At 47.4% G+C, this 23697-nt stretch overlaps 3 protein-coding genes across 7 annotated transcripts in view; all 3 read right to left on the reverse strand.

Annotated features, from left to right (window-relative positions):
• Window positions 1-23697, reverse strand: part of pcyt1bb (phosphate cytidylyltransferase 1B, choline b) — a 658357-nt gene that overhangs the window by 146128 nt on the left and 488532 nt on the right. The window lies entirely within an intron of this gene.
• apbb3 (amyloid beta precursor protein binding family B member 3) overlaps window positions 1-23697 on the reverse strand; it is a 67008-nt gene that overhangs the window by 34481 nt on the left and 8830 nt on the right. For both annotated transcript variants that reach the window (XR_015520745.1, XM_087301946.1), the window contains exons 2-3: window positions 4025-4212; window positions 1370-1440 (exon numbers count right to left, since the gene is read on the reverse strand). Coding sequence is in view for 1 of the 2 variants with exons in the window: in XM_087301946.1 (XP_087158072.1) it covers window positions 1370-1440; window positions 4025-4212 (259 nt within the window). In the remaining variant the exon portion in view is untranslated. The remainder of the gene's footprint in view (window positions 1-1369; window positions 1441-4024; window positions 4213-23697) is intronic.
• LOC147838964 (uncharacterized) lies at window positions 8637-11321 on the reverse strand. Of its 4 annotated transcripts, XM_087301926.1 has the most exons (6): window positions 10617-11321; window positions 10060-10530; window positions 9495-9664; window positions 9154-9408; window positions 8837-9073; window positions 8637-8757 (listed from the first exon to the last, which is right to left on the reverse strand). In XM_087301926.1, the coding sequence occupies exons 1-6, from the start codon at window positions 11281-11283 to the stop codon at window positions 8665-8667; spliced, it is 1893 nt and encodes a 630-aa protein (XP_087158052.1). In that variant the 5' UTR covers window positions 11284-11321; the 3' UTR covers window positions 8637-8664. The 4 variants fall into 4 exon arrangements, with proteins under 4 accessions (XP_087158052.1, XP_087158051.1, XP_087158050.1 ...); XM_087301925.1 differs by having other exon boundaries at window positions 8637-9073; XM_087301924.1 differs by having other exon boundaries at window positions 8837-9408.

A 23697-nucleotide genomic window follows, 5' to 3' on the forward strand; every position in this document is an offset into this window, starting at 1 on the left:
GAGTTTTTCATTTGTATCAATGGGGTGATGTCCCCAAATTGTATTATTCTAGTCCAAGGTACAAGACCTACTATCAGAGCTAATGGAAACTCAGATCCATTGCGACCCATTGCTTTTTCTCATGCTGGACGAGTCATCATTTTCCTTATCCATCAACCAAAGAAAGATTCTGTCAGTTGTTCTGACTGCTGATGCTGCTGCAAAAAAAATAAATAAATCCTAACAAAATATGTCTGGATCCATCTACTCCGGCTGATCTCTCCTGGAGGCTCTATCTACTGGATGTAATTAATTTGGAATACACCACAGCCTAAATAAATAGTGCCAGTGAAACACTGTACATTCATTCATTCATTTTCTTGTCGGCTTAGTAACTTTATTAATCCAGGGTCGCCACAGCGGAATGAACCGCCAACTTATCCAGCAAGTTTTTACGCAGCGGATGCCCTTCCAGCCACAACCCATCTCTGGGAAACATCCACACACACATTCACACACTCAATTTAGCCTACCCAATTCACCTGTACCGCATGTCTTTGGACTGTGGGGGAAACTGGAGCACCTGGAGGAAACCCACGCGAATGCAGGGAGAACATGCAAACTCTACACAGAAACACAGAAACTGAGCCGAGGTTTGAACCAGCGACCCAGCGATCTTCTTGCTGTGAGGCGACAGCACTACCTACTGCGCCACTGCCTCGCCTGAAATACTGTACAATTTTGGTTGAATATGTGAGAGACTGTATCAGATATGTTTAAAATCTGATTTTGTACCTATTATTACAGTATTACTGTTTTTATTTTGTTTAACTTTTTAATATTTTATTTTATTATTGTTGGGTGGATCTCTGGCTTTGTTCCAACATCAAAATGTTTAATAAAAAAAGAATGTAAAAAAAGGCTTCATTCTCTTCGTATTTCCACACTAAAAGCTAACAAAATATATTTTATTAACTAATAATAATAGTAATAATAATAATAATAATAATAATAATAATAATAATAATAATAATACATTCTTTTATATAAATAAATGATACAAAATGTTTAAACGTTTTAAATATAATTTTAAGTCATGCAGTCTGGTAATAAGTGGTTTCCACACAACAATTTTCCAATCAAACAAAACTACTTGAAATATTCCTAAAATCAGAATTAATCTAATATTGTTAAAAAGTTTAGTTTTTTTATTTTGATGAAAAAGTAATAATATAATGACTGTTGTCCTATAATCACCCATAAATTTACTTTTCAAAGGAAAATTTTTTTAAATAACGTCGCACTTCACAGACTTTGAGTTGTTAACTTTGAGAGAAGCATCTGTGTGTCCTCATCTGCAGAGCCACCAGCGCAGCTGTGATTCGCTCACCTTTCACTCAGAGAGGGCAGTGGGTTTTCAGTCAGTCTGCCTCTGGATTCCCTCCTGCCATCTGCTGCCAGCTGAAGAAATCAAGAGCGGAGATGAGACCGCACACACACACACACACACACACACACACACACACACATACTAGCATAAGAGAATTACGAGGACTCTCAATACCCGTAATGTATTTTATACTGTAAAAATTCCTTCATATTTGGCCTATTCATATTACACACTCTCAGAAATAAAGGTATGTGAGCTGTCACTGTTGTGGTTCCTTTTTAAAAGATACAAATTTGTACTTAAAAAGTTCATATTACTGTTATACCTTAATGCTACATATTAGTATCTAAATGTACAAAAGTGTTCCTCTTAAAATTTTTAGGTACTAATATATACTTTTAAGGGGCGAGGCAGTGGCGCAGTAGGTAGTGCTGTCGACTCACAGCAAGAAGGTCGCTGGTTCGTACCTCGGCTCAGTTGGCGTTCTTGTGTGGAGTTTGCATGTTCTGCCTGCGTTCGCGTGGGTTTCCTCCGGGTGCTCCGGTTTCCCCCACAGTCCAAAGACATGCGGTACAGGAGAATTGGGTAGGCTAAATTGTCCGTAGTGTATGAGTGTCTGTGTGAATGTGTGTGTGGATGTTTCCCAGAGATTGGTTGCGGCTGGAAGGGCATCCGCTGCGTAAAAACTTGCTAGATAAGTTGCCGGTTCATTCCGCTGTGGCGACCCCGGATTACTAAAGGGACTAAGCCGACAAGAAAATGAATGAATGAATGAATATACTTTTAAGGTACCATTATGGACCCTTCAAGTACAAATGTGTACCCTTTAAAAAGGTACCACCCCAGTGACAATTCTCATACCTTTATTTCTGAGAGTGCACCTAAACCAACCCTTACAGAAAATCTGTGGCTAATTTTAAATGTCAAAAGACCTTGTAAAGTATTTTTTTAAGCATTTTTGATTACAAGGACACAAGGCAAGTCCTTATAAACCACCCTGACGTGTTTTGTAAGGTGCATTTTTATTTGATGATTGACGTAATCTCAACTGTAGCTTCTCCCCTGTTTAAAAAACAGCCATGGCATTTTCTTTTTCTCCCAATGGGAGTGGTTGAGCTCAAGCGCATCAAATGAAAAGAAAATAAGAATCATCTTATAGTGGGGTTGGGGGCAGAGGGTCTAATCTGAAACTATAGTGCAGGAGTGCCCAAGTTTTTTTTTTTTTTTTGTATGAAAGGGCCAAAATCTCATTAAGAACCGTGGGCTGAAGATAAATATACTAAACTATTTTACATTAAAGTTGCCATGGGTAATTTCCAATTTTTTTCCCCTAATATTTCTAAATAAATAGAAAACATTACTTTGAATCATATTAACTAATGCAGTTTAACCTTTTAAAATATTTATTGCAATTAAAACAATCACATGTATAACACAGTGGAGCTCAACGCTAAATACACCAGTCAAGCAGCTAGAATCTGCCATTGCCTTGATTTGTTCACCAAATTCTCTGCATTGTCTTCCATCTGTCGGGTGACAGTATGTACATTCTAAACTAAATGGCACCATTTCAATTGAAACATTTAATTTCAGTTAGCTGTTTTGTAGCTTAAAGGTGCAGTAGGTCATCTGCCAAAATGCTAACCGCTTAGCATATTATCTTTGCACGGCGGGGAGGGACTGTGATTCAAAGCCACACCCCCTGAAATCCCAAGCGCGCGCACCGCGTCACAACAGCAGACAGACAACCCACTAGTACATGTCTTTCGCCAGTCAGTTAGTGCTAGCGGCGTGCAGGAATTACATTTATTACTCAGCCACACTTACATGCTATTTCAGAGGGAATATTCAGAGTAGCAGGGTAAACAGTATAGGAAGGCTGTCATTGTTCAAAAAGCAACTTCAGCTCAATAACTTGCTTAATTACCCTAACCTGTCTAGTTAACCTAATTAACCTAGTTAAGCCTTTAAATTCTACTTTAAGCTTAATGCTAATGTCTTGAAAAATATCTAGTAAAATATTATTCACGGTCATCATGGAAAAGATAAAATAAATCAGTTATTATAGATGAGTTATTAAAACTATTATGTTCAGAAATGTGTTGAAAAAATCATCTCTCCGTTAAACAGAAATTGGGGAAAAAATAAACAGGCGGGGGTTATAATTCAGAGAGTTTAATAATTCTGACCTCAACTGTACGTTTAGTTGTGAATTCATTTTAAAAAAGCGAATCGTTTCAAAAGTTTTACAAGGCACTTCACAAGTTATTATTATTTTGCATTAAGATAAAATGTAGAAAATTAGATTTAATGATATAAGAAAAAATAATTATAATAATATTAATAAAATAAATAATAAATAATTAATAAAAATAATAAACTACAAAAGGTGCATTTAAGATCTTTTGGGCCTCCTGCCTGGAAGTGTTTAGGTCCCCAATATCGCAAAATCTGCCCTTGCCCCTACTCAATATTCCATTTCAGCAGGAAGTACATCAACATACTAAAATAAAAGTCTCAGCAACATCTGATTCACGCTGACTTTAATATTGTCATTCCAACATCATACCCATGTTATCATTATGCAAATTTGAGCAAATTGCTCGTAAACCATATTAACAAGTATACACAGAGAGAGAGATGAGAGCATCTCACCTTGATCTGGCTGGCAGTGACTCCGTTAATGGCGTTCTGCTCCTCCTCTGCGCTGTAGGAGGGATGCTGCCACTGTGTGGTGCCCGTGGGCACGTGCCAGTAATAGGTGCCTGTGCTGTCGCGTATAGTGCGCCATCCTGGAGGCAGATCCGAGTCCAGCTCCAGACTCTGATCATTCCAGATGTTATCTACACAGAGACAGAGATACGGGATTAATCAAGATCTGATGAGTTATTAACCTTTCATATGCATGTTAAGTCGAGGACAGCACACATGGATTGTTGCAAACGTGCCATTTTACATTTTCCACCCATTAACACAGAGCCAGCAGCCCTTAAACACACACACACACACGTTTGTTTTTGTGAAAAGTGGGGACATTACATAGGTTTCCATTCATTTTATGCAGCCCAAACTATTATATTGCCCTCACCCCACCCCACCGCACCCCTAAACCCAACCATCACAAGAGACTGTGTGCAGCTTTACTCTCTGATTAAACTCATTCTGTAGGATTTATAAGCATCTTGAGAAATGATGACGTCACAAATTTCCTTATATTTCACCTCCTTTTTGTAATACCTGTGTCATACCCATGTCATCATACAGATTTGTGTCCTGATATGTCACAAAAACACGTACACACACACACTCACACACACGCTGCAGCTCAGTGAGGCAAACACACCCCGAGGTGAGGTCACTGCGCTCACATCTACTCATGAGAGAGACAGACCAGGGCCTAATCTCCCCACACGACACACAGCCCAAAATGAGGTCAAAACTAAAAGCAGCTCTGTTTTATTAAAAGGGGCTGGACTAATGTTCATTTCCATTATCCCCTGACTGTCTCTCTCACGCTGACATTTCAGACATACTAATGTGTGTGCGCCATGGCATGAACGATTGTTATTTTGTTGCAATATACCTGTTATTGATTTGAACTTTGCTAAACATGTATGTTTTGATTATGTTAAGAAAAAAAAAAGAAAAAAAGATGAAATTTAAGGGAACGGAAACTATACCGTTACAGCTAGCAGAACGTTTGCACAGTCGCTGAACATCTTTCACACACTGCAAATGTATTAAAACGTTTTAATTTTATTATTATTTATTATGTCTTTAGTATGTATGCAGTACTATGCAGGGTTAATACATTCATTCATTTTCCTTCATCCTTCAGCTTAGTCCCTTTATTCATCAGTGGAATAAACTTATCCAGCATATGTTTTCCACAGCAGATGCCCTTCCAGATGCCACCCAGTACTGGGAAACACCCATACACTTTCAAATTCACGACAGCAAATTTAGTTTATTCAGTTCACCTATAGGGCGAGGCAGTGGCGCAGTAGGTAGTGCTGTCGCCTCACAGCAAGAAGGTCGCTGGGTCGGGAGTTTGCATGTTCTCCCTGCCTTCCCCCGCAGTCCAAAGACATGCGGTACAGGTGAATTGGGTAGGCTAAATTGTCCGTAGTGTATGAGTGTGTGTGTGGATGTTTCCCAGAGATGAGTTGTGGCTGGAAGGGCATCCGCTGCGTAAAAACTTGCTGGATAAATTGGCGGTTCATTCCGCTGTGGCAACCCCGGATTAATAAAGGGACTAAGAAAATGAATGAATGAATTCACCTACAACACATCTCTTTGGATTGTGGGGGAAACCGGAGCAACCAGAAGAAACCCATGTAAACAGGATAAGAACATGCAAACTCCACACAGAAATGCCCAGCTGGCAACCAGTGACCTTGCTGTGAGGCGACAGCGCTAGGCACTGAGCCACCATGCTGCTCAGGTTATTACAGTTAACTGAAACTATAATGGCAAATCTAAAAGATGTTTGTTACTTGGAATAAAATAAATGTCCATCAAAATTTAATCCAAATGAAAAATAAAAGTAGAAAAAAATAATAAAAAATAAACAAAAATACTTTTAATATATGTACAACCTTTAGTAAAATTATCTTTGCGATCCACTGGTAATGCTACTATGCTTGCTCTCTTTATATTATTTTGAGTCTATTTTTATTTTTATTTATGCTTTTTTCAAAGGGCTGCACAGTGACACAGTGGGTAGCACGTTCACCTTGCAGCAAGAAGGTCGCTGGTTCGAGCCTCGGCTGGGTTAGTTGGTGTTTCTGTGTGGAGTTTGCATGTTCTCCCCATGTTTGCGTGGGTTTCCTCTGGGTGCCCCGGTTTCCCCCACAAGTCCAATGACATGCAGTACAGGAGAAAAGGCTAAATTGTCCATAATGTCCAATGTGTGTGAATGAGGGTGTATAGATGTTTCCCAGGGATGGGTTGCAGCTGGAAGGGCATCCGCAGCATACAACTTATGCTGGATAAGTTGACAGTTCATTCTGCGGTGGTGACCCCAGATTAATAAAGGGACTAAGCCGAAAAGAAAATTAATGAATGAATGCTTTTTTTAAATTAAATGTCCTCCATTCAGTATAATCACATAAAAAAATAATATATATATATATATATATATATATATATATATATATATATATATATATATATATATTATAGGACTATATATATAAATAGGTCAATAAGTATGCTTATTTAGATCTTAAATTTGAGTGCCATTCGTGCCTGCTGTTCTCACATAAATCCGCTGTCGACTGACTGACTGACTGACCAATCCATACCACCACCCACCCTTTTCCCAAAACCCGACCGATATTGTTTTCAAAAGCACTGATTTACCTGATCTCCCACTTCCCTAAACCCAACCAACATTGTTTTCAAAAGCAATCCAGAAAAAGAAAAGCCCTCATGACCGTCTGATTTTAATCATGCTTTCAGATCTTACCATGTTCTCACCCTGTTATTTAGTTGTTTATTTTATTTTTTGTCCTTCCTTTATGTTTTACCTGGTTTCTGGAACCGTTCTTCACTTGTCTTTAACCCCGTCGTTGTGGTCAACTCAGCTCTGTGTCTCAAGTTTGCCGGTGTACATGTTGAGCTACTGAGCAAACTGATAACAATGGAAAAGCCGTCCACACAGAGGTAACGGTCAACTGGTTGCACAAAAACAAACAGAAGCCATCAGTCGTGTCATACAGCAGCATATTGTTCGTTTTAAAAATGAAATGCAGCCATACGTAGCTACATAATTCTTGCTCGAAATGTATACGGGCTACTTATTCACAATGAGTCTGTGTTGCATCCTTCACTCTACTTAATAAAGAAGCCTGTAACCAACTGAATTTTGTTTTACAATACATTCACATTCTTCTTTTTTTACAGTGTTTATGTGTGTCATAGTCGTCTGTCGTGTCCCCTAGTGATTTAGTGCTTCAGACTAAGGCATAAGGCTACTGGCAGAACAGCAAGCAGAAAGAGCAGCAGTGTCTACTGAATTTTATTTGCCTGAATTTATCTCTAGCCTGAGAGAATCTTTTAACACAATGCATCTGGAGAGGCCTGTCCACCCTCACAAATAACACAATGCGGAACGCTGAAAGGGACGGTCAACAACACTGCAAATTGTGTGTGAGTGGTACTGGAACTGGGTCAGTAGAGACAGCAGATTGCATGGGCACTGAAGAGTCATCCCTGACATTCAACATACACAGCAACGCTGAGAAAGTCTGAGAGCTTAAAATGACACCACCACCGCCAACAACAACTAAAAATCTTTTCTGCTCTATTCTATAGGAATACAAGAGAAATAGCAACACAATCTCACGGCAATTCGTAACTTTTTCTTTTAGTGGCTAATTCGTATGAATTCGTACGATCTAATTCGTACAATTTAGTACGATTTGCTTATGCCCCAATGACGGTTGGGGTTAGGGGTGGGGTTAGGTGCCTCGCCTCCTTTTTAAAATCGTACCATTTCGTACGACTGAACTCGTACGAATTCGTACGAATTAGCCACTAAACTGGCAAAACGTAAAATACTTACGTTTTCTCGTGAGATCAGGCTGGAAATACACATTCACTACCGATCAAAAAGGTTTAGAACAGTACAATGTTTTATGTTTTTAAGACTCTCTTATGAAGATCATGTGACTGAGGCCTCCTGTGAGGCCAATAAGGTGATTATTTTTGGAACCACTATGAAATTAAGTTTTGTTGTCCTTTGGTGTGATTTCTCCATAAAGTTAACCTCCACTCCACAGCTGCCCTGTCCTGACCTATTCATGCATCTCTAAGGACCGAGCTGTCCCGGGAGAAGCTTGCTAATATACAGAATTGGACTCAAGGCCTTCTGGGCGTTCAAAGCATTTGCAGACCTGGACAGATTTGTCCAGCCCATCACCCCCTTGTGCTGGAAAAGGGATTCATTCTCCCTATGAGCTATCAACCAAGGCTGAACCTGGACGGGGGCGTCCCGCGAGTCACTTTTAACACTCAAGGCAGGGATAGTTTGTCCCAATTGGAACGTAGCCAAGGCAGAACCTGGACGAGGGCATCCCACGTGACACTTTTAACACACAAGTTAGGGCTAATCTGTCCCAATCGGAACGTAGCCAAGGCAGGACCTGGACGCAGCAGGCATACAGCGTTGAACTAAGAAGACAGGGCTCATTTTTGTCCCCACTGAATTTACTTTTACCACACAGATAATAAATAAAAGGAATAATGAAGACACTGAACACCATTTGACCGTTAAGTTGTACAATATTTATTTATTCAGAGTCTTCTGTTTGTTCGAGCGGGCGAGCGCCCTGGCTTTTCCCTTTGGCAGGGCGCCATGGCAGCGTCCTCCTGCTGGTTCCCTCCTGGAAAAGAGACACATAAAGGGTAGTTAGCCAATGCCACACGTTCTGCTGTCCACGCCAAAGAGAATGTGATTTTTACCAGGGGAGAGACGGAAGTCTCCGTCCTCTTGCGCCCTTTCCGCGGGGGGCTTTCAGTGCCCGCTGCCTCCCCATCCTCCTCCTCCTCCTCCACCAGGGCCCTTTCAAAGAGTCTGCGGCGCTCGCGTGCTTGGAGAGGTCCGAGGTGAAGTGCGTAGAACTTATCTGAGGTTGAAGTGTCATGGCACATGAATTGCGCCACCTTGCGGCGATCCTCTGAAGAGTGTGCATTCTTTGCCTGCGTCGGAGAGAGACAGAAGCTTGATTAGGATAGAAGCCGCCGCTGGTAGTTACAGGGGCGTCACAATGCCTACTCACATGAGTCGCGATCGCAGTGCGTACGTCAGTAAAGGTGGGTTTGCCTGGAAGGCCCATACTGAGCCAAGCAGACTGAAAGTACTTGTTCAGGGTCCGACAAGGACTGGCTCTGGAAGTGAAAAAGAAATAGGTAGCCTGGCTCCCTCCGGGGAGACCAGCCCGCAGCGCCAAAAACCTGCGGAACCAGCTGTATTCCTCCCTGTTTAGGGACAGCTGAGCCGCCCCAAAGGCTCTGTTTGTTTTGTGAGTGGTAATCTGCCATCAGAGAACAAGCAGTGAATGAGTGAGTGAGAGAGAGAGCATGCTACTGGTGACCCCCACCTTACTTGCGCCATACTCACGTTAATGACATAAGCAGACTCGTCGGGGCTTCTGGAGGCCTCTTCAACCTCCTGGATTGTGAGATTCTGGAAGACTCCACAGCGGTGCCCAGAGATGGAGGTTAGGTAGCCAGTCAGAAAGCCATAGAAGCGCCACTGTTGCCTAGTGCTTGGGTTGGATTCGAGGCTATCTGGTGAAAGACATTAGACAGATTAGACCACCGACGGTTCTATTTCCTTTCTGGGTCACCAACAGCTCTTGGCTGCTGGTGACTTGTACTCCGGGGCGCCAGCAGCTCAAACAACAGCTGCTGGTGGCCCGGAGAGGAAATGTGCGTTTCTTCTTCAGGGGCACCAGCAGTTCATGGACTGCTGGTGCCCCTGAAGAAGAAACGCACAACTCCTCTCCGGGCCACCAGCAGCTGTTGGTTCATCCAGCCACGTCGGTCTGCCCCCCTTCCCCCCCGAATGAGTCCCATTCGCGGGGGAGAGGGGCAGACAGACGTGGCTGGATGAACCAAGGGCTGTTGGTGCCCCGGAAGAACGAACAGGGGGAATCGCTGGAACGGCGGAAGGGCTTGCTTACCTAGCAGGGCGGGAATTTTCCTCCCAGCGGTCCGGTGACAGCGCACCAGACTGGCCTTGGGGATCAGTCGGCTTTCCTTCGCCTGCTTGGTCCTTACCTCGTGCACGACGACACGCCGGCGTATGCCGCGGATGAGGGCTCTGACCTCCCTTCGAATCAGAACCAGAGCCGTGCTGGAGAGCTGACAGGCGGCCGGCGGCGTCTCCGAGAGGTAGTCTAGGAACTGAGCCACGTTCTTCAGGTAGTGCTGCCTGGTGGGCTCGGCCATGCGCGTCTGACCTAGCCGGGCGGCCCACGCTCGGATTCGGGCTGGTTGGTTGAGGAAGAGGAAGTCCCCTGGCTCCGCGGTGCCCCTGGCCATGTAACCAAGGAAGGCTTTGATTCTCCCCAGCTTCGAAGTGACGTTGTTCCGCAGGCGGGGGGTGGGCTCGCTGCCCAGTTGGTACCCTTCGAACTCCCCCAAGAGAAGGTCTGTGGAACGAGCACAACCAAGAGTCAACTTCCCCGAAGCCACACACCCAGCAGAGCGACAGTGACGTGCCTGAAATATACTCAACTCAGCGCGGGGACGTGGTCCGGGAACGGGTAGGCAGTGGGCTCCAAAGCCTCCGGAGGCTCGGGGGGCGTCGGACCTCCGGCCGCCCCTCGCCCGGGAGGCGGTGGTGCAGGAGGCGACCTGGTTCTCCTGGCCCTCTTCCTCCTCCTTCTCCCCCCTTCTCCCTTCCTTAGCTCTCGGTAGAGGCGTGTGATTTGGAGCAGGGTGGACCGCATCTTGGTAACCTGTTTCCCCAGGTCCGTGAGCTGAGCCTGTATGCGCTCGGTGGCGCGCCTGCAGCCGCGGTCGGCGCACGGGCGGCCGGCCTCTGGGTCCTCCGAGTCCCGCTCCCCCTCGGAGGACGATGCTAGCTGGGACACGACAGGGATTGCAGGCTGGGTGGACCGCAGCCACTGCAACTCCCGAGCTACTTTCCGGCGTTTCGCCCTCCCCATAGCCTCTTTCCTTCCCGAGGTCGAGAGCTCCGCGTGCTGCCTCAAGTGCCTGTCTAGGCGGGCTGGCGTCCGGCGACATCCCGGGACCGGGCACGGTGTCTTCCGCGTGTCCACGCGGCCGGCGGCCAGCGCGAGAAGCAGCCGCTTCTCGTCCGAGTTGGCCACCTTGTGAACGGCCGTCAGGTGAGGCGCAAGCCGGCTGTACACGTTGAAGCATAGGGCACATTCAGCCATGACCGTGCCAGAGCCAATGCAGAGGGGGAAAGGGGCCCGCACGCCACGTGCGGCGGTTAATAAGCGGCCGGAGGCGGCGTCCACTTCCGCGTCATGACGTTGGTGGACCCGTATTTCTTAAAGGGGAAGGACACCCCCCCCGCACCAGGAGGTGTAAGCCGATGCCCTACGGAGATCCATTCGGTTCAAGCCTTCTCTTGTTACGACTTCTCAAGTAGGGGGGAGAGGGGTGTCCACCTCACTCCCTTCCCCCCTTTTCAAAGGAACCAGAGGGGGTGTCCCGTTAAACAATTCACCCCACCGCCCCTTCATCGTTACCCCGGTCAGCGGTTCGACACCTCTCTCTCTTGTCACGACTCGAGTTGGGGAAGGGGTGTCCCACCTCACTCCCTATCCCCCCTTCATTTTGCTGTTCTGGCCAGCGGGAGCTTTTCCACAGCCATCCACGTTCACTTTTTCCACCCCAAAAAGGGGATTGATTGTTTGAGCCCCATCGGGGGGGGGACAGCTCCACACGCGCCAGCCGCGGGAGCTTTTGTGACCTGCTACAACCAACATGGGATACGCACCAACCATCGAAAGGGGAGTTCAGACAGCCCGTAACCCCGGCACCACTGACCCTGGCACGTTTCACCTCGCCGGAGTCCACTAGCTTCCCCTCCCAACCAACCACCCTCACTCCCCCGGGAGCAGGGTAGGCGGGGTGGGGGTCAGCCGGGAGCCAGCAAGGATAAACCCAGGGGGTGGGCGGCGTTGCGGGCGGGCGGGCGGACGGACGGGATGCAGACGCACACACTCGGGCGGGGGTAGAATCGAAGCCCACACCAGCTCGTTCCCTACGCTGCCCCTGGGGCCTCGATTCACCACGCCGGGTGACTCGACCGAACCCACCGAACATCCCCCAGCCCTCGCAGGGCGAGGGGCGTGGGGCGGGGGCACGGGCCGAGTATCGGCGCGGGGGAAACGGAGTCCAGGGGGGCGGGCTGGCGGGCGGGCTGAGCAGCAGACAAGCTCTGGGTCATTTAGCCAGACGGGCCATCTGGGTCCTTTACCCACAGATCGGGGCGGGAAGGGGGGGGGGCGCTGTGTGCGGAGGGACACCCCCACGCCTCCCTGATACAGCGCCCAGGACGGGGAGGATCTGCCACACCCATAGAGGCCGACCCCATTGGTGCTTTGGGGGGCCTGGGTGGGGGCCTAGCCCCTGGGGCGCCACACTAGCTCCTATCGATCAGTCACCGTGGGGTCTGGCGACTGGACTGTCAGAGACTAAGTCCATATTTTTACGCCTTCCCCGAAACCCTGATGGCAGGTCAGAGATTGTGGGTGTCGGGCAAAAACCTCCAGGCGCGGGACGTCCCGACAAGTAGGCCGGGAAGGGTGGTCTCCCGTCGGGCATGGTTTGGTGGGCTCGGGCCTGGGTCTAACCAACGCCCCGGTGAGCGCCAGGCATAACGTATTCCTGTTGGACCTTTGGCGCTAGATGCGTAAAGATGTGCCGCTGGTGAACCATCGATGGAGCCGCTGGTGAACCATTAATGGGGGCCTCTGAGATCCAGCGTTGGGGAGGCCTGTGCCCCGCGCGCTCTGCCCGGGGCACACACACCCTTCTCGGGGAGCGACCCCAGCCCCTCTCCCTGGCCTGGGGCCTCTGAGATCCAGCGTTGGGGAGGCCTGTGCCCCGCGCGCTCTGCCCGGGGCACACACACCCTTCTCGGGGAGCGACCCCAGCCCCTCTCCCTGGCCTGGGGCCTCTGAGATCCAGCGTTGGGGGGGGGGGCGTGCCCTGCACGCTCTGCCCGAGGTACACGCACTCTCCGGCGGCAAGCGCTGGTTCCAAAGGACCCCCTAGATTTGCACCTAATCACCAGCCGTGCCCGGGCACCCCACTATTAAGCCCGGGGACACTAACTCCTCCAAACCGCATGGATCAGACAGACGTGCTGCTGGTGACCCAACTGGCCAAGACGTACCGCTGGTGACCCAATCGGTCTTTGGGTTTGTGAATGGGTCACCACCGGCCCTGGGCTCGTGTATGGGGCACCAGCCGCACGTCGTTCTAGCCTCCGTCTGCGATGGGGTCTTATGTTTGCTGCGGGGTGATGGACGCTGGGAGACGGGTTAGCAGCTCAGAAATGGACCCTTGACTCCCGTGTACCCCCTAACTCCCATGGTGTTCAGACCACTGGCCTTGCCCGGATTTGAACGCTTGTTTTTGGGTTAGCTTTGCTGGCCAAGAGGCCTGGATCCTTGGAAGGACCAGGGCAGCAGTGCGCATTTGGTTTGCCCGGATTTGAACGCTTGTTTTCGGGTTAGCTTTGCTGGCCAAGAGGCCTGGATCCTTGGAAGGACCAGGGCAGCAGTGCGCATTTGGTTTGCCCGGATTTGAACGCTTGTTTTCGGGTTAGCTTTGCTGGCCAAGAGGCCTGGATCCTTGGAAGGACCAGGGCAGCAGTGCGCATTTGGTTTGCCCGGATTTGAACGCTTGTTTTCGGGTTAGCTTTGCTGGCCAAGAGGCCTGGATCCTTGGAAGGACCAGGGCAGCAGTGCGCATTTGGTTTGCCCGGATTTGAACGCTTGTTTTCGGGTTAGCTTTGCTGGCCAAGAGGCCTGGATCCTTGGAAGGACCAGGGCAGCAGTGCGCATTTGGTTTGCCCGGGTTTGAACGCTTGTTTTCGGGTTAGCTTTGCTGGCCAAGAGGCCTGGATCCTTGGAAGGACCAGGGCAGCAGTGCGCATTTGGTTTGCCCGGGTTTGAACGCTTGTTTTGGGGCAACGGGGCCCTCGTTAGACCCCTGGTTCGTTCAACCGCGAAATCGAAAATTGCACTAAGTCCTTCATTTGAGTCTGTTATCGAAACCTCGACGGCAGGTCAGCGAAACCCAGGGACGCGCTACCCCCCCTCCAGGCGCGGGTCATGCCGGAGAGAGTGGTCTCTTCCCGGGCATGGCTTGGTGAGCTCTCCCCCTGGTCCAACCAACGCCCCCGGTGAGCGCACTTAGGTCTCAGCTGGTGCGTAAATGGTGCCGCTGGTGAACCATTGGCCTCCGAGGCTTCATGTCACGCGCTCTCTGCCCAATACACCCTCACTTATCCCGGGCAAGCACTGATCACCAAAGACCCCCCCCTGGCTCTTTCTGACCCATCGCTTACCGTTGGTGACCCAAATAGGCCTTTGCGCGCGGTGGCCTGCCATGGACTCCTGACTCCCATGGTGTTCAGACCACTGGCCTCGCCCGGATTTGAACGCTTGTTTTCGGGTTAGCTTTGCTGGCCAAGAGGCCTGGATCCTTGGAAGGACCAGGGCAGCAGTGCGCATTTGGTTTGCCCGGATTTGAACGCTTGTTTTCGGGTTAGCTTTGCTGGCCAAGAGGCCTGGATCCTTGGAAGGACCAGGGCAGCAGTGCGCATTTGGTTTGCCCGGATTTGAACGCTTGTTTTCGGGTTAGCTTTGCTGGCCAAGAGGCCTGGATCCTTGGAAGGACCAGGGCAGCAGTGCGCATTTGGTTTGCCCGGATTTGAACGCTTGTTTTCGGGTTAGCTTTGCTGGCCAAGAGGCCTGGATCCTTGGAAGGACCAGGGCAGCAGTGCGCATTTGGTTTGCCCGGATTTGAACGCTTGTTTTCGGGTTAGCTTTGCTGGCCAAGAGGCCTGGATCCTTGGAAGGACCAGGGCAGCAGTGCGCATTTGGTTTGCCCGGATTTGAACGCTTGTTTTCGGGTTAGCTTTGCTGGCCAAGAGGCCTGGATCCTTGGAAGGACCAGGGCAGCAGTGCGCATTTGGTTTGCCCGGATTTGAACGCTTGTTTTCGGGTTAGCTTTGCTGGCCAAGAGGCCTGGATCCTTGGAAGGACCAGGGCAGCAGTGCGCATTTGGTTTGCCCGGATTTGAACGCTTGTTTTCGGGTTAGCTTTGCTGGCCAAGAGGCCTGGATCCTTGGAAGGACCAGGGCAGCAGTGCGCATTTGGTTTGCCCGGATTTGAACGCTTGTTTTCGGGTTAGCTTTGCTGGCCAAGAGGCCTGGATCCTTGGAAGGACCAGGGCAGCAGTGCGCATTTGGTTTGCCCGGATTTGAACGCTTGTTTTCGGGTTAGCTTTGCTGGCCAAGAGGCCTGGATCCTTGGAAGGACCAGGGCAGCAGTGCGCATTTGGTTTGCCCGGATTTGAACGCTTGTTTTCGGGTTAGCTTTGCTGGCCAAGAGGCCTGGATCCTTGGAAGGACCAGGGCAGCAGTGCGCATTTGGTTTGCCCGGATTTGAACGCTTGTTTTCGGGTTAGCTTTGCTGGCCAAGAGGCCTGGATCCTTGGAAGGACCAGGGCAGCAGTGCGCATTTGGTTTGCCCGGATTTGAACGCTTGTTTTCGGGTTAGCTTTGCTGGCCAAGAGGCCTGGATCCTTGGAAGGACCAGGGCAGCAGTGCGCATTTGGTTTGCCCGGATTTGAACGCTTGTTTTCGGGTTAGCTTTGCTGGCCAAGAGGCCTGGATCCTTGGAAGGACCAGGGCAGCAGTGCGCATTTGGTTTGCCCGGATTTGAACGCTTGTTTTCGGGTTAGCTTTGCTGGCCAAGAGGCCTGGATCCTTGGAAGGACCAGGGCAGCAGTGCGCATTTGGTTTGCCCGGATTTGAACGCTTGTTTTCGGGTTAGCTTTGCTGGCCAAGAGGCCTGGATCCTTGGAAGGACCAGGGCAGCAGTGCGCATTTGGTTTGCCCGGGTTTGAACGCTTGTTTTCGGGTTAGCTTTGCTGGCCAAGAGGCCTGGATCCTTGGAAGGACCAGGGCAGCAGTGCGCATTTGGTTTGCCCGGGTTTGAACGCTTGTTTTCGGGTTAGCTTTGCTGGCCAAGAGGCCTGGATCCTTGGAAGGACCAGGGCAGCAGTGCGCATTTGGTTTGCCCGGATTTGAACGCTTGTTTTCGGGTTAGCTTTGCTGGCCAAGAGGCCTGGATCCTTGGAAGGACCAGGGCAGCAGTGCGCATTTGGTTTGCCCGGATTTGAACGCTTGTTTTCGGGTTAGCTTTGCTGGCCAAGAGGCCTGGATCCTTGGAAGGACCAGGGCAGCAGTGCGCATTTGGTTTGCCCGGGTTTGAACGCTTGTTTTCGGGTTAGCTTTGCTGGCCAAGAGGCCTGGATCCTTGGAAGGACCAGGGCAGCAGTGCGCATTTGGTTTGCCCGGGTTTGAACGCTTGTTTTCGGGTTAGCTTTGCTGGCCAAGAGGCCTGGATCCTTGGAAGGACCAGGGCAGCAGTGCGCATTTGGTTTGCCCGGATTTGAACGCTTGTTTTCGGGTTAGCTTTGCTGGCCAAGAGGCCTGGATCCTTGGAAGGACCAGGGCAGCAGTGCGCATTTGGTTTGCCCGGGTTTGAACGCTTGTTTTCGGGTTAGCTTTGCTGGCCAAGAGGCCTGGATCCTTGGAAGGACCAGGGCAGCAGTGCGCATTTGGTTTGCCCGGGTTTGAACGCTTGTTTTCGGGTTAGCTTTGCTGGCCAAGAGGCCTGGATCCTTGGAAGGACCAGGGCAGCAGTGCGCATTTGGTTTGCCCGGATTTGAACGCTTGTTTTCGGGTTAGCTTTGCTGGCCAAGAGGCCTGGATCCTTGGAAGGACCAGGGCAGCAGTGCGCATTTGGTTTGCCCGGATTTGAACGCTTGTTTTCGGGTTAGCTTTGCTGGCCAAGAGGCCTGGATCCTTGGAAGGACCAGGGCAGCAGTGCGCATTTGGTTTGCCCGGATTTGAACGCTTGTTTTCGGGTTAGCTTTGCTGGCCAAGAGGCCTGGATCCTTGGAAGGACCAGGGCAGCAGTGCGCATTTGGTTTGCCCGGATTTGAACGCTTGTTTTCGGGTTAGCTTTGCTGGCCAAGAGGCCTGGATCCTTGGAAGGACCAGGGCAGCAGTGCGCATTTGGTTTGCCCGGGTTTGAACGCTTGTTTTCGGGTTAGCTTTGCTGGCCAAGAGGCCTGGATCCTTGGAAGGACCAGGGCAGCAGTGCGCATTTGGTTTGCCCGGATTTGAACGCTTGTTTTCGGGTTAGCTTTGCTGGCCAAGAGGCCTGGATCCTTGGAAGGACCAGGGCAGCAGTGCGCATTTGGTTTGCCCGGATTTGAACGCTTGTTTTCGGGTTAGCTTTGCTGGCCAAGAGGCCTGGATCCTTGGAAGGACCAGGGCAGCAGTGCGCATTTGGTTTGCCCGGATTTGAACGCTTGTTTTCGGGTTAGCTTTGCTGGCCAAGAGGCCTGGATCCTTGGAAGGACCAGGGCAGCAGTGCGCATTTGGTTTGCCCGGATTTGAACGCTTGTTTTCGGGTTAGCTTTGCTGGCCAAGAGGCCTGGATCCTTGGAAGGACCAGGGCAGCAGTGCGCATTTGGTTTGCCCGGGTTTGAACGCTTGTTTTCGGGTTAGCTTTGCTGGCCAAGAGGCCTGGATCCTTGGAAGGACCAGGGCAGCAGTGCGCATTTGGTTTGCCCGGGTTTGAACGCTTGTTTTCGGGTTAGCTTTGCTGGCCAAGAGGCCTGGATCCTTGGAAGGACCAGGGCAGCAGTGCGCATTTGGTTTGCCCGGGTTTGAACGCTTGTTTTCGGGTTAGCTTTGCTGGCCAAGAGGCCTGGATCCTTGGAAGGACCAGGGCAGCAGTGCGCATTTGGTTTGCCCGGGTTTGAACGCTTGTTTTCGGGTTAGCTTTGCTGGCCAAGAGGCCTGGATCCTTGGAAGGACCAGGGCAGCAGTGCGCATTTGGTTTGCCCGGATTTGAACGCTTGTTTTGGGGCAACGGGGCCCTCGTTAGACCCCTGGTTCGTTCAACCGCGAAATCGAAAATTGCACTAAGTCCTTCATTTGAGTCTGTTATCGAAACCTCGACGGCAGGTCAGCGAAACCCAGGGACGCGCTACCCCCCCTCCAGGCGCGGGTCATGCCGGAGAGAGTGGTCTCTTCCCGGGCATGGCTTGGTGAGCTCTCCCCCTGGTCCAACCAACGCCCCCGGTGAGCTCATCCATAGCGTTTGCCAGCGGTCGTTCCAAAGACCCCCCCCGCTAGAGACCCACCATCCCCCAAATGAGTGTTAGTTGTTTCAAACAGCAAAAAAATAAAATCAATGCATTTCGTTTTCAAAATGATTTTTTTTTTACTTTCTCTATTTAGTGAAAATGTGCAACAAGTCATAGAAAAAAAATCATAATTTCATATGAAATAAACAGCGCTTTATGGAGATAAGTGTCCAGCATTCATGCATTCACTTATTTTCTTTTCGGCTTAGTCTCTTTTGTTAATCATGGGTTGTCACAGCGGAATAAACCACCAACTTATCCAGCACATGTTTTACACAGCGGATGCCCTTCCAGCTGCAACCCATCTCTGGGAAACATCCATACAAACTCATTTACACTTATATATTATGGACAATTTAGCCAACCCAATTTACTGATACCACGTCTTTGGACTGTGAGACTGTCTCTTGCTGTGAGGCGACAGCACTACCTACTGCGCCACCGTGTCGCCAAGTGTCCAACAATAAAGATAAACACAATCTCTCATGTGATTCATACAGTATTAAATGTTGTTTTTCTTCGTTTTTGCTATGTCACGCCACACAATTTTATGGTACTTTTCAGCAAAATGTGAAAAAAAAACAGTGAAAAAACTGATATAGTCTCGCTTTATATTTTCTCAAACATCAGACAAATCTAAAAATTAAAAAAATCGATATTTTACTGCCTATTTGTGGACTATCTACAACAATGCTGGGTTCCACACAATCGATTTGTGTTGGGACAACATGAACGTATTCAATTAACCTATTAGTTTTTAGAAATTTAAGTGGGGTGGCGCAGTGGATAATACGATCGCCTCACAGCAAGAAGGTCACTGGTTCGAGTCCAGGCTGGGTCAGTTGGCATTACTGTGTTGAGTATGCATGTTCTCCCCATGTTCGCGTGGGTTTTCTCCGGGTGCTCCCGTTTCCCTACAGTCCAAAGACATGCGCTATACTGTAGGTGAATTGAATAAGCTAAAATTGACCCTATTGTGTGAATGCAAGAGTGTATGGGTGTTTCCCAGTGTTGGGTTGCATCTGGAAGTGTCTCCGCTGTGTAAAACATTTGCTGTATAAGTTGCCGATTAATTTTACTTTGGTGACCCCTGGTTAAAAAAATTAATCAATGAAATTTAAGTAGATTGAACAAAACACAATTAAGATGTGTCAATGAAATCTCAAGTAAGTCTCAATTGTGTTGTTTTAGCTCATTTTAAATAAGCAGTTTGAACAAGCAACAAAAATATTTTTGAGTGTAAATGTAAAGAGCATTAATATTGTACATCTTAGAACTTTATAAAGATTTAATACTACACTTTGTATACATACCTACAATAAGGTTACAATAAGCTACATAACTACTATTTTGTCTTTCTGGAAAATAGGTTAACTAAATACACTTACTGACCAAAAACCATTGAGTGGTAGCCACAGTAGTGTATATTTTCTGAGTGTGTAGTGCTGTAAAAACAGGTCTGATGAAGCGCTAAGTTAAGGAAAGAAAAGAGGGTATTACTCGCCTTTGCTTTAGACAGATTTGAGAGCTTGTAGAGAACCGCTAATGCCACAATAATCTTACAACACAAAGGCCTGTGGGTTTAACCTCTAAACCAACACCTCAAATCTGCTTCAGTCCAATTAATCTTGTCCCCATCCCGAGGGTCGCTAATGATCAGCAGACAGTCCGTAGATAAATTCTCAAACCATCATGACGAATTTCCAAGAGCCTGCATATTATTGATCAAGCCATAGCAATATTCCCCTGAACTGTCTCAATATGTTTTATATCTTCTCCTTATGCCGTCATAGCGAATGACAGTGTAAGTGTCTTCTGTTTGTGTGTCTTCCACTACCCTCCGCGGAGAGCATCAATCATGTCCGGATCGAACTCTTCTCTTTTTCACAAGCCACCTCTCGCCTCCGTTCCTGACAGCCCATAATAATCACTCTGTGTTGCCATGACATTTTTAGTGTTTGGAACTGGCTAGCTGCGCTGTCAGCTGGCAGAAATAAAACACAGACAGAAAAGGCTGAGGAAAAAAGAAAGGCTATTCTCAGTCTAATTGTGATCCTCATTCCTAAAATGACATCTGCTGTGTTTGGAGCTGAAGGCAGTTTTAATAACGGTGTGATTTGTAAAACGCAGATGCCTCATTGGTTACTGTTTGCTCAGAGGCCAGCAGATGACTACTAATGGATATTAGACAAAAGGGGTTGCTAATGTACAACACACCAATCTTCTTCAAAGGAATCGCGTACCTGCTGCATATTGTACATGCGTTCCATTATTGTATATGCATTGCATACGTTTCCAAATGTGAAATGCAAGTCTGTGGTTTCAGAAAAATCGTGGAGTATAAAATCTTAAAAGCATTGTGGTATAGCTTGAGCAAGTCATGGCCTAACTTCCTGTAACTGTGGTATAACAGCATTGCGCGTGTAGGTGGTGCCGCAGTTCCCATGAAGCACCCACTAACAACTTGAAGGCTCATGAGGATGAAGCGATAACAACAGATTGAATGATGAAAACACGTGGGGGGAAGGGGGTGGGGGGGGGGGGGGGTTGAGAAGAGGATGTTTGTGAATTATTGATGATCTCCTGAGAAAACCTGTACTGCATGATCAGTCCCTATGGCAACTGCTATATAGGGACTGTGCCTGTTTGTGTCTAAGGGCCCTATCATACACCCGGCGCAGTGGGGCGCAAGGCGCGGCACAATAATCTTTTGGTAGTTTCATCTTGGCCAAGAGTCGTTTTGAGGCGTTGAACTACGCTGTTTAAATAGCAAATGCATTAGCACTCATATGTGCACCCATAGGCGTTCTGGTATAAAAAGGAAGGCGTTCTGAGGCGCACCGCTGGCGCGTTGCTATTCTGAGAATCTATAATAGATTTTTCATTAGACCAAAACTAACCCGGTCTAAACTCCGGCGCAGAGTTGCGTCTCGCTTACGCACTGCTTAATACGCACAAGAGAGCAATAGGCAAATATCTTTACATATGAAAAAATTTTAATATTAAGGATATATATAGGATATAAATATAAAGGATTAAAATATTACAAAACATATTATTTTGTAGCCTACATAAATATGAAAAATCACTGCTTTTATGTCTTCTTCATCTCGGGAGGCTTTTTATAACTGAATAATTATAACTGAATTAAGAAATAGTTTTGAAACAAATCTTTGCGCTTAACAAACGAAATGAATTATTTATAGGCTAATTGATGTCTGTGTAAAGATTTCCCTATCCAAGAGCGAAAGTGAAAGTGATCCATTATCTCTCATTCTCACGCAGTAGATGCTCTGTTGTTTTCTGTTAAAAAACTGTTAACTGTGAACTGTTTGCTAGTGAAATGCTCATTTTTTCCACTTAGACTTACTTTGCGTCCTGTAAATAGCGAATGCGCTCTTGGCGCGACGCAGCTGGGTCTTAAAGGGAATGGGAGAAGAGACTCTAATTGGTTTATTCTCAAAACACACCTATAACTTATTAAGAAAATGAACTCAAACCTTTTAGACCATGCGCCTTGGCGCAAGGCAGATTTCCCGTCCTTAAATTAGCAAAAACGCGTCCTGACATGCCCTGAAAGCGTTTGCGCCCTGCGTTTTGTGCTCTGCGCATGGACCGTCAAAATAGAGCCCTAAGATGGTGTCAACAATAAAAGTGTCATATAAAGTTATCATTAAGCACTTCTGACGATGTTCTGACGATCTGTGTTTGCTTGAGCACATCGCTAGGTCATTGTGGGCGGTTGAAAAACAATTGCAATATGCTCTAAAAGCTTTCAAGCATTTTGTTATTGTGTTATTACTATCATTCAGTACTATCTTTCCTGCTCCGAACAGGATTCAGACCAGTTTTTCTGTATTGGAAAACAAGTACACTAAAGGCTCTTGAGATATGCCTGAATTATATTTCTGTTTTAAGCAACCCAAGCTCATTTTGATTACATACCCAATATACATTTCTAGCTGAAGGATTCAGATTTCTGCTTTCCAATCCATCTCATCATGGACCAACGATTATCCTTTTCTCATCATCTTGTTTCTCATAATTTTTTTATTAAATATAATTTGTCACGACACTCGACGAAAAGGATCCAATTGCAAGTGTTTAATAAAAGGAAAAAATGTAACAAAGTATATCACTGGAGTGAACTGGAGACAAGAAAGCTCAAAACAAGAGAGCCACGGGTCACAATTAAGACTTCAATGAACAACGAAGGATTCTGGAAAACAACAGACAGAAACAAGACAAACAACGGACTGATAACCAGAACATACCACATGAGGAAATATATAGCCGGGCAAATAAGGACCAGCTGGAAGATGATTAAGTCAGCTGATGACATCAGCTGATCCTATAGCACGCTGTCAACACAAAAGGTAAACAAACACACACCCTCACACATGACAACACACAAGGCAAGATACTTAACATACAGGAGGAACACACAGATCCATAAACCGTGACGATAATTATTTGATCTTTTGAGTATTAACTGTGAATCGATTTTAATTAATGAATAAGTTAACACATTGCTTAATATAAGAATGTTCAGTGCATTTGCCTGTCTCTTTATAACTATTTTCAGAAGCCACCAAATAAGGTCAGAGGTCACGGAGACATTGAGTGGAACTGAGGGCTAAGGACTGGAATCAACTGTTTCTATTGTTATTTCTAGTAGTTAATACTATCTAAAATGTCTAAAGTGATTTTGTTATTTTTACGGTTAATTCTTTTAAAGTGATTCTACTTTTATTCAAGATGGACTTTGTATAGTAAGAATATAACTGCCTGAATGTAGATTATACCAGTTTTTAACCAGTTTTGATAAAGACGGCTGAGAGTACTCTCAGCCTTGAATATGAAACTTTAAGTGAATAATACTTTAAGTGTGTGTGTTCTATTTAATTGTTGATCTATTTCACAGGTCTGGAGTCAGCTCTAATCAGTCTAAGGGATGTCTGACGTTTATGCTTAAGATAATGTTCAGAATTGTACGCACAAACCCCACGTGGAAATTTTCCTAGTCTATCTGTGTTTTAACCAATCAGGTTAGAACACCAATATGTATGACGCAGTTAATGACGTTATGTGAGAGTATAATTGTTATTGATTGGTGATTGTAAGCAGAGAGGCCTAGGAACTCATTGCGAGTGCTGAAGCTGGCTTCTGCTGAAGAAACGGCAAACTATCAGTGAACTTGATTTATTTTTTTTAAATCTCTGACTCCAGCTCTTCTTCATCTACCAGACTGGTCATTCTTTGGGTTAAACTGTATACCATCCCTACAGAGCAAAATATCCCAGGAGCTACGGTTTTGTTTTTGCAGTTTTTGTTTTCGTGAATCCACTAGAGGCCGCTGTGTACGCTTTTTCAGGTCT

Source organism: Danio rerio, chromosome 21 (genome assembly GCF_052040795.2).
Source record: "Danio rerio strain M-AB ecotype USA chromosome 21, GRCz13ab, whole genome shotgun sequence".
Lineage (NCBI taxonomy): Eukaryota > Metazoa > Chordata > Actinopteri > Cypriniformes > Danionidae > Danio > Danio rerio.

Coding starts and splice junctions, on each gene's coding strand:
- LOC147838964 (XM_087301927.1), bottom strand. CDS start 11,266: ATGCTTCAACGTGTACAGCCGGCTTGCGCCTCACCTGACGGCCGTTCA. Junction 9,409..9,494: donor AGTCTGCTTATGTCATTAAC/GTGAGTATGGCG, acceptor CTCTGATGGCAG/ATTACCACTCACAAAACAAA. Junction 8,758..8,836: donor AGACTTCCGTCTCTCCCCTG/GTAAAAATCACA, acceptor TCTCTTTTCCAG/GAGGGAACCAGCAGGAGGAC.